General features: G+C 40.2%; 1 protein-coding gene across 5 annotated transcripts in view; it reads right to left on the bottom strand.

Moving 5' to 3' along the window:
* Positions 1-1,299, bottom strand: part of cadps2 (Ca++-dependent secretion activator 2) — a 351,417-nt gene extending 350,118 nt beyond the window's left edge. For all 5 annotated transcript variants that reach the window (XM_056451362.1, XM_056451364.1, XM_056451365.1 and 2 more), the window contains exon 1: positions 794-1,299. In XM_056451362.1, coding sequence (XP_056307337.1) covers positions 794-1,099 — 306 coding nt within the window. In that variant the 5' untranslated portion in view covers positions 1,100-1,299. The remainder of the gene's footprint in view (positions 1-793) is intronic.
* Between the last annotated feature and the right edge of the window lie 16,041 nt (positions 1,300-17,340).

Raw genomic sequence — 17,340 nt, 5'->3', positions numbered from 1 at the left:
AATGTGAGAACCACATATAAGGTATGAAATTAAAATAACATTTTTTTTAACAGTATTGTAAACAAATTATTGGCGCTGGTCAGGAGAGACCCTTGAATGATTGAAAAGCACTTCGGGTGTATCACCATATACACAATAAATGGGCTATATAAATGCACATTTCAGTCAAATGTACTCTGCTCGTCAGTTTAACATTTTCTGACATATGAAGAACATTGTTGCACTTTTTCCTCAAAAAAAACCTAATCACTCAGTTATATTTAAAAAGCTAATTTAAATGTATTCATCTAACATTACAAATTTGTCAAATATGGTTATTATAAAGGCTGAACATAGCCTAGCCTCTATGTTATCTGTAGCTTGTTAATTTTACAGATTACGGTCTTGAATAAATAAAAAGATAATAATAATAATAATAATAATAATAATAATAATAATAATAATTTATAATACTTTTGCTTTAATTAAGTATGTCGAACAGCAAAGAGGATTGCAGTTTCATATCAACCTTTATTTGCACTAAACTCCTGAAAATAAAAACAATTTTGCTTAAACTGTTTAATATTAACACGGCGAATATCTTTACTCCTCAAAACCTCTGAAAGTACTTTTTGCGACCTTAGAACCCAAACACTAAACTCCAGAAAGATGTGATGGATGTGGGAAAAAAATAAGTTTGCACAAGTGAACGCGTTTGGCAGCGGTTTTCTTTCAAAGCCCTGGGATCATTGTGGTACTCGCGCAATCATTTAAAGCGCGAAATATTATCAACAGTAGTGTAACCGTCACTCACCTTCTGTTGACGTCGAGCCATATCTGTGGGCTGCTTAGCGTTAAACGGATACGCGATACATCTCAACACAAACACATAAATCTGTAGTTTAATTTTCCTCTCCGCTTCCTCTGTTTTAAGTCTCTCTCGCTCGGTTTTGTCCGCCTCAGCAGGAGAAGGAACCGGTTCCTTGGTTTGGGTTCGCGAGGCATCCGGAGTCTTTTCAGGTTTGGGACTCTTTTTTACAGGTTTCCCAGTTTTAACGGGTGGCTCGTCCTCAGGTGGCAGTTCCCCTTCAGATTCCTCGCTGGAGGACGGGTCCAGCATTATCGACACTAAAGAGGCGACAACTCCTCACAGCTGTGGAGAAAGCCAGGAAACCCGAGAGGTCTCTGACGACCTCGACCACAAAAGCTTATTTTTTTCTGAGAGAATGTCAAATTTGTCAGTCGCGATACTTTTGAGGGCGGAGTCAATCCGAGAGCGATTCAGTTACGAGGGACTTGAGCCACATTCTCTTTTCTCTCTTGAAGAGAGCGCAAGCATTTGGAGGCTAGTGCAGAGTTATGCGAGACAGGTAGGCAACCTGTGGCATGGACAACATGCAACACGTGGGAGGTCCCCTTCTTAAAGGTGCAGTCTGTTGATACCGATACAATTTTATTTATTTTTAATGTTCAATTATTTTCAAAAACATACGCCTCACTGACAAACAGATTAACTGCTGAAGTTAATCATGTGTACATCAGCCTTTGAGCAGTGAAAGTATACTAAAAACAAACAATTGTATAGTATAAGAACAGAAATCTAACTGATTATTAATTTGCAAGTATTATTTTATAATTATTTTACCATGTTCAGGTCAGGATTAAATTTTAAGTGTAAGTTTTGTTTTTAAGGTAAATCTATATACTGTTGAAGTCAAAATTGTTAAATCCCCAGAATTATTAGCCCCCCTGTTTATTTTTCCCCCAATTTCTGTTTAATGGAGAGAAGAACAGAACAGTGCTTCATTTCTAATAACTGATTTATTTTATCTTTGCCATGATGACAGTAAATAATATTTTAATAGATATTTTTCAAGACACTTCTGTACAGCTTAAAGTGACATTTAAAGCCTTAACTAGGTTAATTAGGTTAACTAGGCAAGATAGGGTAATTAGACAAGTTTTTATATAACAAGGGTGTGTTCTTTAGACAATCAGGGAAAATAAAATTGTTTAAAGGGGCTAATAATTTTGACTTTAAAATGTATTTTTAAAAATTAAAAACTGCTTTTATTCTAACCGAATTAAAACAAATAAGACTTTGTCCAGAAGAAAAAATATTATCAAACATACTGTTAAAATATCCTTGCTCTGTTAAACTTCATGGAAAATAGATTTCAAAGGAGGTTTAATAATCTGATTTCAACTGTATATATACACTGTAAAAAATAAATCCTTAAAATTTACGGTAAAAACAAGGCAGCTGTGGTTGCCAGTACTTTACTGTTAAAAATACGGTACAAACCTTAAAAGTAATTTCTCATTTTTGCGGTAAACTACCGTATGTTATTAGAGGAAAATGTCTGAATTTTGAATTACCAACATCTAGACATCTTTAGTTACACAGTTAGACACGGTAGCACACCCATATGCAGGAGGTGATGAGGAAGTTACATAATAAACCAATGCTCATCACAATCAACTTTTCCCACAAGCAGAAAAGTGTATCAATAAATAGAGGGTGCTCAGTGTCATTCATACAGCTACTACACACCAGTATGGTAACACGCATAAAATTAAAGTTGAAATAAACATTGTTTATCAACATTAGATGTAACATAAATCTCTAATGTATATAACTGATGGGGAAACAACTAAAAAGATCCATTGTAATGTCAACTACAAGCATAAAAAGTGATGTGCCATACAGGGAATTCTGAGAAAGTCAATTTACGGTTATTCGCCGTATATATTAAGGAAACATACAGTTAACCAGGTTACGAATTTGTACTGTAGCATTTTTACAGTTTTTTACCGTTGAAATCACGGCCATTTTTTACAATATATATATATATATATATATATATATATATATATATATATATATATATATATATATATATATATATATACTTCTTCGTTAACGCGAGACTTTTATTGGGTTATAAAAAAATATCGCCGTTAATCTATTCTCAAAGTTGAGTTGGGAGTTGGGTCTATTCTACGCGAGCTATGATGACTTTTACCTTGATATTTTAGTACAGATGTATACCTATATATAAATTAAAAGTATATATAATATATTATATATATATATACAGGACTTGACACTCTCCAACCTGCCAAATGCAGGTAGATTTCATCTGTGGCGGTTAGACACTCCCACTAGCCACTTTGGCTGGTTGAAAATAATTTTTAAATTGTAGTTTTCTTAAAAGCAGGGTTCGACAATAATGATGGCCCAATATGCATGCAAATGCAATCTTAGAATCGAGAAGCAGCACGACTGACAAAAACAACTGTGTTCGCGCGACCAAATAAAAGCAGGTGAATTCCGAATGTGCAATGGGCGCCCACAGCTGTTGTGATGCACGCAACTGTTTAAAATTTTCCCGTTTTCTTGCGTTAAGCAAATGTGCCTAGAAACGCAACTGGTGCAATCGGTTCTTTTTCAAATAGACTAGACAAAAAGTTATGCTCATGCATCCACAGTCCTGCTACTGTCAAGAGCTCAAGATTTGTCTTTTGTAAGCAGCACCGGTTGCTTTCGCTTTTCCATTCTTTGAACAGATTATTAACAGGCCTAATGTTCACTGTGTGTGTGTGATCATCCTTTCATTATCACACACGGCATGTTTTTCACCTGCTTTCTTTTGCTTATTTTTTATATGGTTATTTTTGTTAATATGGTTTAATTATCATTTTTACAATAATATTGCCTTAATATGAAATTAACTTCCCATTTATGTTAAGTGCATACACGACACACAAAAAGTGAAATGAATGAGGAGGCATGTGGACATAACACAAAATCTAATCAAGTAATTTTAGTATGTCAAATTTATGCATATAAAATATATTTTCCCAACAACAAAATTGTGGCTAGTGAAAATGTACAACACAGTATTTATTTATTTTTTTTAAAATCTGCAATGAAAGCTATTTTTCATTTCCTACTTCACCTAATTTTTAGTAAACCTACTAAATCTAGTTAAGCCTTTTAATTGCATTTTAAGCTCATTACTAGTATCTTTCAAAATAGCTAAAAAGTATGTATTGTAATCATAGCAAAGACAAAAAAAGTTATTATAAATTAGTTTTTATGTAGTTTTGTAAAATTTGTTAGGTATAAGTATTAAAACTATTATGAAAAAAAACTTGTCTCTGCTAAACAGTATTCTAGAAATATTTGAAAAAGGAGAGTTAGGGGGTTAATAATTTTGACTTCAACTATATATAGCTGAAATCAGAATTATTAAACCCCCTGAATTATTAGCCCCCCTGTTTATTTATTTTTTCACAATTTCTGTTTAACGGAGAGAAGAATTTTTCAACATTTCTAAACATGATACTTTTAATAACTCATTTCTAACATCTGATTTATTTTATCTTTGCCATGATGACAGTAAATAATATTTGACTAGATTTTTTCAAGACACTTCTATACAGCTTAAAATGACATTTAAAGGCTTAACTAGGTTAATTTGGTTAACTAGGCAGGTTAGGGTAATTAGACAAGTTATTGTATAATGGTGGTTTGTTCTGTAGAGTATCGAAAAAATATATAGTGTAAAGGGGCTAATAATTTTGACCTTTAAAAAAAATTAAAACTGCTTTTATTCTAGCAGAAATAAAATTAAAAAAAGACTTTCTCCAGAAGAAAAAATATTATCAGACATACTGTAAAAAAAATTCTTGCTCTGTTAAACATAATTGGGGAAATATTGTAAAAAGAAAAAAATTCAAAGGTTTAATAATTCTTGTTTTTTGTGGAGATTCTTGTGGAGTGATAAGGCAGACACAAGTTGTAAGTCAACACCCCAAAGGGATCACGATTTTGCCAACAAATACATGAGAAAATTATTGAAATGTTTAAAAATAATGTTCCTCAAAGAAAGATAGGAAGACACCTTAAACAGTGTCTTAAACAGACATCTTAAAAAATCAAGAAATCTGGAGGAAATTCAGTGTGTAAAGGACAAGGGTGCAAAACCTAAGCTGAACAACCGTGATCTCATTCCTCTATAAGCAATATCACCACATGAGCTCAGGACTACTTTGGAAAATCTTTGTCAAGTACCACAATACATAGTTACATCCAAAAATGCTAGTTAAAACAGTACTGTGCCAAAAGAAAGCCTTATGTTAACAGTTTCCAGAATCGCCATTGACTTCTTTGTGCTTAGAGGCATCAGGGATGGATCATCACACAGTGGAAATGCGTACTGTGATAAGATAAATCAGTATTTCAGTAAAAAATGTTTTGCAAAAACCAAAATTAGAATACGTGTTTATTTATAAAAATAAAAAAGGAACTTGTAATTATTTAATTTGAGGAAGACATTAAATAATGTGCTGCTGTATTGTCTGTAATAAAATACAAGTCAAAGTAAATTTAGAAATCACTTTATTCTTTTTTAGTACTGCCCCAACTTTTTCCGATTTGTGGTTGTACAGTATATACACAATTGTAAATGGTCTGAAAAGGTGCCTAGTATCTCCCATTTCAAAGCTGATTTAAAGGACTTATTTTAATAGTAGTATGCATATACATAGTATAAGTATGTAGAACATAATTCTAGCTGATTATTATTATTTTGCTAATAATTTTACAAATAATTTATATTATTATTTTATAATTATTTTCTACAAATATTTTCACTCACTAGAGTTTGACAATTATTTCAGCTGTTGGACTTAATGTACTTTTGAGGCTTTTATTAGGTGAGAAAGTAGTTGTTTAGATTACAACTATGCATTTTATTTATAAGGACAGTGCCTATTTTAAATATTTATCATTTCAGAGATACAGCGCGTCGGCAGCCATCAGCCTGTCATACTGAGCAGAGCAAAGACGGTTGACGTTCCGCCACAATATAGCGACAGAGACAGCATAATAAGCCCTTATGATGAAATGGAAATATACAGATAGATATTGTGTACAGCAAGTTATATGTATATTAAGCCCATGCTAGCTGCTCACACCACAACGCAGGGCAGATCATTCATTTTCGTTTCGGCTTAGTCCCTTTATTCATTAGGGGTCGCCACTGCGGAATGAACCGCCAACTTTTCCAGCATATGTTTTAGGCAGCATATGCCCATCCAGCCAACACTGGGAAACACCCATACACTCTTGCATTCACATACAAACACTACAGCCAATTTAGCTGATTAAATTTGCCTATACTACATGTCTTTGGACTGTGGGGCAAACTGGAGCACCCGGAAGAAACCCACGCGAACACGGGGAGAACATGCAAACTCCACACAGAAATGCCAACTGACCCACCCATGGCTCAAACCAGTGACGTTCTTGCTGTGAGGCAATCATGCTACATGCTTATTTACAAAACTGTCCAGAAGGTGAGTGCAGTGAAAAAGTAAGTTGCGCATGGGGAGGCTTCTGGACGGTAAGTTGGGGTGTTCTTCGGGGTGTGCTTGGTGAAGTCTAAAATGGGTTGTGGATGCTGTGGTTAGCTGCTCTAATCTGGAGAGAGAGAGGGAAAGAGATCTTAGAGTCTGGATAAGTAAGGAGTTTGTAGCTCACTGAGACTTTGTCAGGCTGTGCTTAAATCCTCTTTCTCTGATTGTCCTCAAGTGCTGGTGGTTTGTGCTGATGAGGTGAGTCCAGGTGATGGGGATATGGCTCTCTGGCAACCTTGGAAAGAAATACTCGCTACAGTACCAGCCCCCCCAGTGTCGTTTTGGATTGAATCGTCATTCTGTCACGAGAGAAAGGAGATATCCCAAAAAGGAACGTTCCTGGGATTTTGTGGTAATTTTGACCAATGTGGCATCACAGGAACTTCACCTCTGCGAGCCCGAGATGACATTTCTTGGGGTTGGCTGTGAGTCCAGCCCGATGGAGTTCCAGAAGTACCCTCCGCAGATGGGTAAGGTGCTCCTCCCAACGCCTCGTGTGGATCACCACGTCATCCAGGTAGGTGGCTGCATATGGTGGGGTCTTAATAGAATGTCCATCATCTTCTGGAAAGTGGCTGGAGCCCCATGCAGGCCGAAGGGAAGAACCCAATAGTGCCAGTGGCCCCCAGTAGTGGTGAACACAGTCTTTTCCATTGGTTGTTGTGTGGGGGTACTTGCCAATATCCTTTTGTGAGGTCTAGTGTTGAAATTAATCTGGCACTACCGATTGGTGGTCGGTCCAGGAGTTCATCCACTCAAGGCAATGGGGACCCGTTAAAGCTGGATATTTTCGTTAGGCTGCCTGAAGTCGTTACAGAACCGTAGGGTGCCTTCCGGCTTTGGTACCATCACAACTGGGCTGGACCATGGGTTATGAGATGGCTCGATCACCTCCAAATTCAACATCTTTTCTACCTCCTCCTGTATTGCCAGCCGGCAAGCTTCTAGTACCCGATAGGGCCTCTGCTGAACAATGACTCTAGGCAGTGTTAAAATTTCATGATGAATAACAGATGTTACCATCAGTAAAACATCCAGGAGACCGTGGGGCTGGTGGCCAAACAGCAGTTTTAAATGGGGTGAAGCCGGTGTGGGCTTGGGGATCCTCAGGGATGCCGAATAACATGTACGGAATCATAAGGTCCCACTGGCGCCCATCCTTTGCCACCACTCAACAAAACATCTTCTTCAGGGTCTCATTGAACCACTCAACTAGTCTGTCTGGGGATGGTATACTGATGTCCGGAGCTGTTTTGCATCGACGAGGTGGAAGCCGGGACATAAATGGGGTTCCCTGGTCTGTCAAGATCTCGGAGGGGATGCCCAAGAAATACATAAAAGAAATAACTCCTTAGCGATCGCCTTAGATGTTGCTTTTCCGAAGGGGATCCGCATGTGCATGTAGCGCAATCCATGATGCCGAGGATGTGTTTGTGTCCCCGAGCCGATTTTGGCAGTGACCCTACCAGATCCATTCCAATCTGATCAAAGGGTACCTCGATGATGGGTAGTGGGATCAGAGGGTTGGGGGAAGGCCGGTGGTGTGGTGATGTCATCTAGCAGACTGTGCATGCCTAGTAGCACCTCTTCACTTCCGCTTCTAGTCCTGGCCAGTGAAATTGATCCAGAATCCATTGAGTGGTGTTCCAAGTGGCTGGCAATAGGATGGAAGTGTGCCAACTCTAAAATTATGTGGACTTTGGACTTCGGTATAGGAGTGTCTTTTTCTCCCCCTGCCTCTCTGCGACACAGTACAGCAGACCATTTTCTATAGTGAAGTAGGGGACGGGGTAAGGCGCTGGTTATCTGTCCTTATTGTCTATCACTCTCACTTGAGACCAACAGTTCCTTAGTGTCATCATCTCTCTGTACTTCGGAAAAGGAGTCTCATGCTGTCATCTGTTGGAACAGGAGCCATGACTTAAATGATTTTGGTGAGGGGGGGGGGGATTTGTGGGGGGGGGGGTATCAAGAATCTTAAATGTGTGTTTATGGTCTAGTGCAGGGGTGCACTATCCTGTTCCTGGAGATCTACCTTCCTGCAGATTTCAGTTGCAACTCACACCTGTCAAACACACCTGCCTGTTGATCAGGGTTAGAGCTGAACTAAGCAGGGAAGTAGATCCCCTGGAACAAAGTTGATAATTCCTGGTCAAGTTCCAAGACTTCATCCATACAGGCCTCAGCTCCAGAGTTAGTAAATGTGATCAGGTGATAGACAAACTCTTACAGTGAAGAGTGGCATTCAGTGATTGGCAGGACTTGAATAAAGATGAAAGGTCATGCTCGTCAGTACTCTCGGGCCTACTAGCAAGCTACCTATTTGTAGATACCTACATGGGCATCTGACATCTGGTCAGCACTGGTTTCTCCACCAGCCAGCACTGGTGCCCTACCACCGAGATGTGCATGCTACTGAGTTGCATAGGTTGCAGAACAGGTCAAGAATTGGCACCTGACAAAGGAAAGAAACCACAGATGTAGGAAGGGAGACCATGAAACAAGAGCTCGTCTTTTATCCCTAGGGTTAAAGAGGCTCCAGGAAATGTGTGCTGAGTGCCGGCTTGCTTCACTCAAATGTGGCCGCTAAAATGCTAAATTTGATCACATAATCAGATGTAGACCTTCATCCCTGGCACAGAGCAGCAAGAAGACGCGATGCCTTGCATTGGATGGATCAGTTGAAGACTTTAAACATCTCCTGCTTAAAAGTGGGGAAGTGATAGCAGCACTCAGCATTAGACTCCCACAAAGCAGTTCCTCAGACTCTCGCTCACCCTGTAAGGAAAGAGATTGCAAATGCCACCCTGGAGCGATCATTGGCATAGGTGGACAGTTGGAGGGAGAAGACTGTGTCAAATTGTGTCAGAATCACCTGACACTCTGTAGACTGGCCTGAGTAGTGTGGCAGGTTGTAGACACTTGGCTCGAAAGTGTCTGGAGTCAGGCAACATGGTGGAATTGAGTTGCATATTCAGCAGTTGGGCAGGGGGCTCCATGACCTGAGCTGATAATCCCTCCCCAACGTGCCTGGTGACTGACAGCTCCTCCTTGGCTCCTTCATTGGCCATCACAGGGGGTACGCAGACTGGTCAAAACAAAACTGAAACTTAGCCCTCAGGGCTTACAGTAAGGGTGGTTGTTAAGCTGAGCAGTTTGTGGGGTGATCGAGCAGGTGTGTAATATGTGCACGTCAGTGCTGAAAAAAAACTTTCAGCCATAGACCCTTTCAGCCATAGAAAGGGTCATTCCAAATCTATTAATTGTACAATATGGCATCTTTACAATGTCATTAAATTCAAGTCCAAAGAAAGGCTGGTCGTCTATGAAAGAAATTTTTAAATACTAAATATAGTTCTAAATACTGCTCAAAATATGAGTAAAGGCCTTTCTAAAAGAACTTAAGAGTAGTGAGTATTACACTTTAAAAATTATTTCACCTTATAGTCTGCAAATGTAAAAATAAAATGTAGCCTTACATCAGTACAATTTTCTGTTAAGAGAATTTCTTAGTGCAAGTTAAATTATTAAACATTCATGGACAATTAATTTAAAATGAGATTAATTTAATGTGTGAACATTACGTTAATGTGCACCTATAATAAGCCAACAGAAAGGAGGTTGATGTATTTATATATGTAGAGAAATCTATGTAATCTAAGGAGCAAAAATATGTTAAAACCAGAGATGGGAAGAAACGAAGTACAAATGCTTCGTTACTGTACTTAAGTAGATTTGTCTGGTATCAGTACTTTACTCCACTACTTAATTTACTGACAACTTTCTACTCCTTACATTTTTTTTAAACCACGTCAATCTATATTATTTCTTGTCATTTCTTGAACGCATTTTGATGCAGTCAGTCTATTTATCCTTATTGTGCGCCTGCATGCTGCCTTTTCAAGACTATCGCGCACCGTACGTGGGCTAGTTTATGAAGATTATTATAGCCGCTTTTCCACTATCGTGCTGAATCATTCTCTATGCTGAACCGTTCCATTCCGTGCCAATCTGGGCCAGACAGCATGGATACATTTTCATTTTTCACTGCCGTGCTGCAACAAAGCTATTTGAACAAAATACACAAAAGGCATCAGCAGTTGCATTAGTAACGCAATGTAAACGGCTCCCTTTGTTCAATCAAATTTAAATAATAGCCTAAACTAGTTTTTTCATGTTTATGTGTAAAAGCGAAAGAAACCATGTGACTAAATATACTGCTTCACAGCTGCTAAATATACGTCACAGCACCCATATTTATTTAGAGGTCATATGCTACACAGCTTTGGGCAAATTTAATTTGGAGGGAAAAATACCAAAAGGCAACGTGATGATAGAAAATGATTGGAGGGGAAATAAAATATATATTTCAAATCTCAGTGCAGGAAAATAAACAATGATAATGCAACAATATTAGTGTATTTGTATTAGTGGCAGAAATATATTTTTGGACAGACCTTGTCAAAAGTGAGCAGGCACTTTCACTAATAATAAATATACCAGTCAACAAATTTCCTTTGGCCCTGATCTGGCCCAAATCAACAGCTAAGATGTGGCCCAGATCAGTTAGTGTTCCCTGGCCCAGAACTGGCCCAAATCCTTTTAGCCAGAACTGAACCAAAGTAGTGCCAAAACTCCACCAAGCTTGAGCCAAGTAATACATTTTTATGTGGCCCAGATATGGGCCTTGTATTCAAGATCAGTAATGCTGAGTTCTGTTACGTCCTTATGTGGCCCACATGTGGCTGACCACATATATTAACTAGTAAATCACACAACAAAAATACTACCAAATTTACTTTAATCAATGCAAATAACATTCAGATAAAACAATTATTGAACAAAATGTGGACAAATAAAGAGTTAGAAAACATTTTTACAACATACAAACAGAAAAAAACCCCGCCCAAACTGGCAACACTGACTGTGAACCAGAAGAACATTTCCGCCTTTTCTGAATGTATGGCAAAACATATATGGTAATAATCTGGCCCATATCTGTTCAACCATGCCATACCTCAGCCACATGTGCTAGCTATCACCCACATTTGGCCCAAATGTTCTTGCTATCTGGGATAGCACTTAAATTATTTCATTTTTGACAGTCAATGAAATTACACAGCGGATATCAGAAGTTGATTATGATATAAAAAATGCTACATTTTAATGTTAAAATAAAACCCTTTAAATGATGGCTGTAATTTGATTCAGTATTCAAACATTAAATAACAAATGCAGCAAGTTAAATAAAAACGAATATAAAACAACGCACAGCATATTTAGCAGGATATTTAGCATATAAAGAGCTACATATTTCAAAATGCTGCTCTATTTATCTTTGTATTTGTATAATTTTATTTTTGTTATTTTAATAATTTGTATGTCTTCATAATTAACTAACGAGTTAGACAAATTCCTGTTTGACGTTTCAGAAAATATTTTGCATATAGCTGCCCAGTATTAACAACACAGAAACATGTTACTTGGCCCCATAAATGTCCCACTTATGTTGAACTTGTTCAAAATGTTGAAAATTGCTCATTTTATTTTTATAAAACATTTGTCAAAACATATTGATATTTTTTTTGAGTAAAGATAATACCGACATTTAAGAATCTATATTTATTTTATTTATTCATTCATTTGACTTGTTTATTGGTGCATATAAAGTCAATAATTTAAATCATACAACAATACCTTGGACAGCTACTGTGCCACTCTGTAAAGCTTTCAAACAAAAGAAAGATTTGACTTTCTCCGGTGATGGCCGACATTCACAATACACCGTAACCATCCTTCAGATGGTAGGCTATCCGGCATTAAATTATTATCTGGCAATTCTTTCCTCGTTGTTCAAAGAGTCTGCAAGTTCGTGTTCCATGGATATGTTGTGGATTGTGGAATTCGATGATCTTAAGCGAGTCGTTATTCGATGTGCAGCAGAAAAAAACATCTTTCAGCAGTGCATGTAGCTGTTGGTAAAGGTCTCTCCCGGATGCATGCAATAAACTCATGCTTAATCAGCCGAAGTAAAGGTCTCATTGCTGTCAATCAAATTATTCAAGCTCTAGCCACGAATAAAACAATAGACTTATTAGTTTAAGATTTTAGACGACGGCTTAGTAATTACATGGTTAATTATATTCAAGGCAATGAAATAATAACTTTAATAAATAAAATATGTTCGTATACCGTTGTCTAACCGTGCCGAGTACGGTTTGTAATCATGCCGCGCCATTCCAGGCTCAGTGGAGAAACAACCGTAACCGTACCCAAGTGTTTTTAGAACGGTTTGGCATGATAGTGGAAAAGTGGCTTATGAGAAAGGCAAGGATGACTACGCAGATGTGACAGAAAAAGTTGGCGAATTTAACATGACTGATGCTGCCCTCTTTCACGCTAATAAGACACATTTTACTTGGAGCACAGGTAAACAAGTGAGATACATTCCAGTTCAAAAACATGCCGTTTAAATGCTTAAGCCTTTTGTACACTTCAGATCATACTGCACGGGCTTCTCTGGTCTTTCATTCTAATATCGTGAAATATAGTGCTTTTTTGTAAAGATGTGTACATTTTGTACTAAAACAATCAAACACGTTATAAAAAACATTATGCATTGCGATTGATATTCTATTATTTCTGATAAGTTCATATTTCCTAATACAGAATTTATGCTGTTTTTCAGTTTTTATGGATTTTCTAATGACTATATGATTTTGCATATACCTGTAGGCCTATACTGTTGTCTACAATTAATAATTTTTAACAAATATTTTACAACAACAAAAGTAACTATACTGGGGTGCGTTTACGAAAACCATCGTTAGCCAACTGAAGTCGCAAGTTGTGTTGTTACAAACATAGTTTGTTGATTTGGTGTTTCCTGGAGCTGTAGTTAGAAACATAGTTCATGGTTGTGTTCTATTGCCACTTAACCCCCCTATGCCCTATCCATTTAGAACATTCTAACATTTAAACTTGGAATGATTTTTTTAAAAATAAAGCAATAAAGTCATCACTCTTAGGTGTCATTAGTTTTAAAAGTATTTTTACAGTTCAGTTTTAGCGATCTTCATGTTTACAATTGCGCTCCCTTCACAGTGCACTTTGAAACCATTGATGCCATTTCGAACACAGTCGTGGCTCATCGCGAAAGCTATAGACCAACTACCATGTTTGTAAACATTCAGGATACGCGCGCAGGGAGGTGGCAGAAAGAAACCGGGAGCACTAGCATTTACAGCGAGGGAATGACATCCGATGCAATACAGAGTTTGTTGTTGTCTTAGAAATAAGATATATTGATTACACATTATATATATTATTTACATAATGCTTTCAGCATAACAGCTCGTCACCCAGTGATAAGCACAGTGATTTGGCAAAATTAACATTAAAGTGAGCGGCGTTCATCTGACAGGTCCATTTGCGATAGCACGCTCCCAATTAATATTGGATATGACAAAATGACCAAGCATCCAGCCCCAAATATACAATCTTATTGAAGCTCCAAGTGATTTTACAAGAGAGAAGTTAAAGATCTACAAGTCTTTGGATGCCAACAATGTTGTTCTGTGTGGTCATGTGCAAGAAATGCTCCAGGATAACCAGATTCAACACTATGTAGAGCTAAAAACCGAGGTTCTGCTTAGCCAAAGACAAGGGAAGAAGGTTAACGTTATACAGGGCCTAGGTAATTAATCACAAACACGCAAAACGACTGCATTCTGACAGAGAACTGCACCTGTACGGAAGGGTATATGAACTTACACATAATGGTAAAGTTGGTTTTATATTCGCACATTCGGACTTTCTCCTTAATAATATAATTTCATTAAAGAATTATTTGCACACTCTAAAGAGCGAAATCATATTAGCAGCCAATGACTATCAAAGTACAACATTGTTTACAGTCAAATAAACAGTGTGAATGTTGTTTTCAAGTCACATTTGCAGGTTATTTCAGACCGAATATTCAAAGTGCCATAGTAAACAATATAGGGAGTGTGTCACAAGTTGTCACTGAATGAATGTGTGAATATAAAACCCTACGATTACTAAAGTAACCCTTCGTTCCCCAAGGGGGGGAACTCCAATGCTATGTGGAAACTTCCACTATGGGGATTTCGTCAGAAACCAATCATCTGAAAGAGTATAAAAACGGGCCAATGAAATGCCAATGAGTTGGCAGCGTCAGCGTGCACAGCTGGCGTCAATGACAATCAGTCATGCTATAAAGACGCAGCTAGTGCAATACTCGACATCCTTTTCTAGCTGAAGAGACTTTCACACTCAACAGTTAAGGGACAATCGTTGTGGTGAAGGAACATACTGTAGCATTTCCGTTCCGAAGTGTTACTTTAGTAACCGTAGCATTCCCCTTCAGATGGGGAACTCCAATGCTATGTGGAAACTTCCACTATGGGGAAATCTATGGAAAATGCCACAACGAAACAACCTTACCGCGTCCCTGGCGAAGGGTGTGCCACGCAGTAGAGCGCAGTAGAGCATCTTCCAACGTGTCCCCTGGCCCTTACTTACCTTACTTACCTGTTCAGGTTTAGCTATATTTTTCGGGGAGTCACAATAACCCAGTAAAATAAGGTTTTAATATGACAGTACATTGGGAAAGCGTTCAGTCTTGATAGGGAGGTTGCTGCGGAGATCACCTGCTACCCAAAGAGGGGAGACCTGGTGACAACATGTGGACTAGCCCAGAGATGGGGAGTACATGCATAAGGATGGTTAGCTGGGAGGGAAGACACGAGCCCTCCAAAAAAGGGGGGAATAAACCGTGGCTGAGTGAGCGTAAGGGGTCGCCAGCAGGGGATCACACATAGCAGACACCTATACTCAGAACGCGGGCTGACCAGCGGGCATGCCAACAACGTAATGGGCCAACACCTGACTCCTTCGCTGAGTCAGATGCTGGGGGCCTCGGAGGAACTCTGCAGGGTTCACCAAATGGGAAACTGAACTGACAAAGCTGAAAAATCGCACGTATCTCCGGGTTAGGGAGAGTGGCGCAGCAAGCATGTTTCGACACCTCAACCGAATCGTTTCCTCAATCATCAAGGGTTACCTAATACGCTTGTGGAAACCGGCTCCACTCGCAGATTGTAAAACCTTGCAAATGTATTGGATGTCACCCAGCCCGCAGCTCTACAAATGTCTGTCATAGAGGCGCCGCGTGCTAACGCCCAGGAGGATGGGTGGACATGGGGGACACGGCTCACCCTGGCTCTGATAAGCGAGGTAGATTGCATCCATTATCCAGTGGGCCAACCTCTGTTTAGATACGGCACTTCCCTTCTGCTGACCACCGTAACAGACAAAGAGCTGGTCAGATAATCTAAAGCTCTGAGTGTGGTCCACATAAATTCACAAAGCACGAACAGGACCCAACAAGGAAAGGGCTGGGTCTGCCTCCTCCTAGGGCAGCGCTTGCAGGCTCACTACCTGATCCAAAAAGACATGGTAGGAACCTTGGGACATAGCCCTAATTCTAGGCACGAGTCACTGGCCGAAAATGCCTCCAGGTCCCCAACCCTCTTAATCGATGCCAACGCAACCAGCAGAGCTGTCATCAAGGACAGCAATCTCAAGCATACTGAGTCGAGTGGTTCAAAGGGATCCCCACGAAGGCTCGTTAGCACTACCGCGAGATCCCAAGAGGGCATGAGAGGGGGCGGTGTTGAAACATTCGCCTCGCACCTCTGAGGAACCGGATGATAAGGTTATGCCTCCCCACAGTGCAGCCATCCACTGCATCATGAAGAGCGGAAATGATGGCCACGTAAGCCTTCAGTGTGGAGGGCGACAGCCTTCGCTCCAACCTGTCTTAAAGGAAAGAAAGCACAACACTGATCTGGCAAGATTGGGGGTCTTCTCTGCGAGAAGCGCACCACTCAGTGAATAGACTCCACTTTAGGGCGTAGGCATGCCTCGTAGAGGGTGCTCTGGCCTGAGTGATGGTATTAACCACTGCAGTCGGTAGGCTACCTAAGTCTTCCGCGCTGCGTCTATGGACCACATGTGGAGGTTCCACAGATCTGGGCGAGGGTGCCAGAAGGTGCCCAGTCCCTGAGAGAGTAGGTCCTCTCCCAAAGGGACCCGTCAGAGGGGGGACCGTCATGAGGAGGGAGAGTTCTGATATCCAGGTCCGGTTAGGCCAGAGAGGTGCAACTAGCAAGACCTGCTCCTCGTCCTCCCTGACCTAGCACAGTAACTGCGTCAGTAGGCTCAACGGGGGGAAACGCATATTTGCGCATGCCCCGAGACTCGGGGTAGAGTCGCCATTCTCCCGGGGTTAGGAGCCCTGTGAGGCCCGTTGGCCGCACGGTTGAGCTCGTCCGTAATGTGAATAGCAAGGAGCGACTTCAGCCACGTATGACTCCAGAGGAGCAGACGGCGAGAGAGCTAAGACATGTGGCGTGAGCGTATACCCCCCATACGGTTGATATACGCTACCGTCACCGTGCTGTCTGTCCTGACCAGCACGTGTTGCCCCCTCAGCACCGGTAAAAAGCGGCGCAGAGCGAGAAACACTACCAACAGCTCTAGGCAGTTGATATGCTAATGCAGCTGGGTTCCCTTCCACAGGTCGGCAGCAGCATGCCCGCAACACAGGCCCCCCAACCCGAACCGGAGGTATCTGTCGAAACGACAACATGCCTGGACACCTGACCTAGGGGCACTCCGGCCCGTAGGAAGGAGGGGCGACACAGCGCAGTGACAGTCACTCATCCAAGGACGGAGGGCCTGAAGCTTGGATGGAGCGCGTGGAGGAGCGAGAGGTCCGCAGCCCGAGGGCAGCAGATTTACTCCCACTGTAACCCTCAGATCTGCCCGAGTGCCAACCACAGTGCGGGGGACAACTAGGGTGGGTCACTCTTTTGCAAGAGCGAGCCATGATCTTAACTGCACAACAGA

The sequence above is a fragment of the Danio aesculapii genome, chromosome 25 (genome assembly GCF_903798145.1).
Source record: "Danio aesculapii chromosome 25, fDanAes4.1, whole genome shotgun sequence".
Lineage (NCBI taxonomy): Eukaryota > Metazoa > Chordata > Actinopteri > Cypriniformes > Danionidae > Danio > Danio aesculapii.
This window is presented reverse-complemented; position numbering and strand designations above follow the sequence as displayed.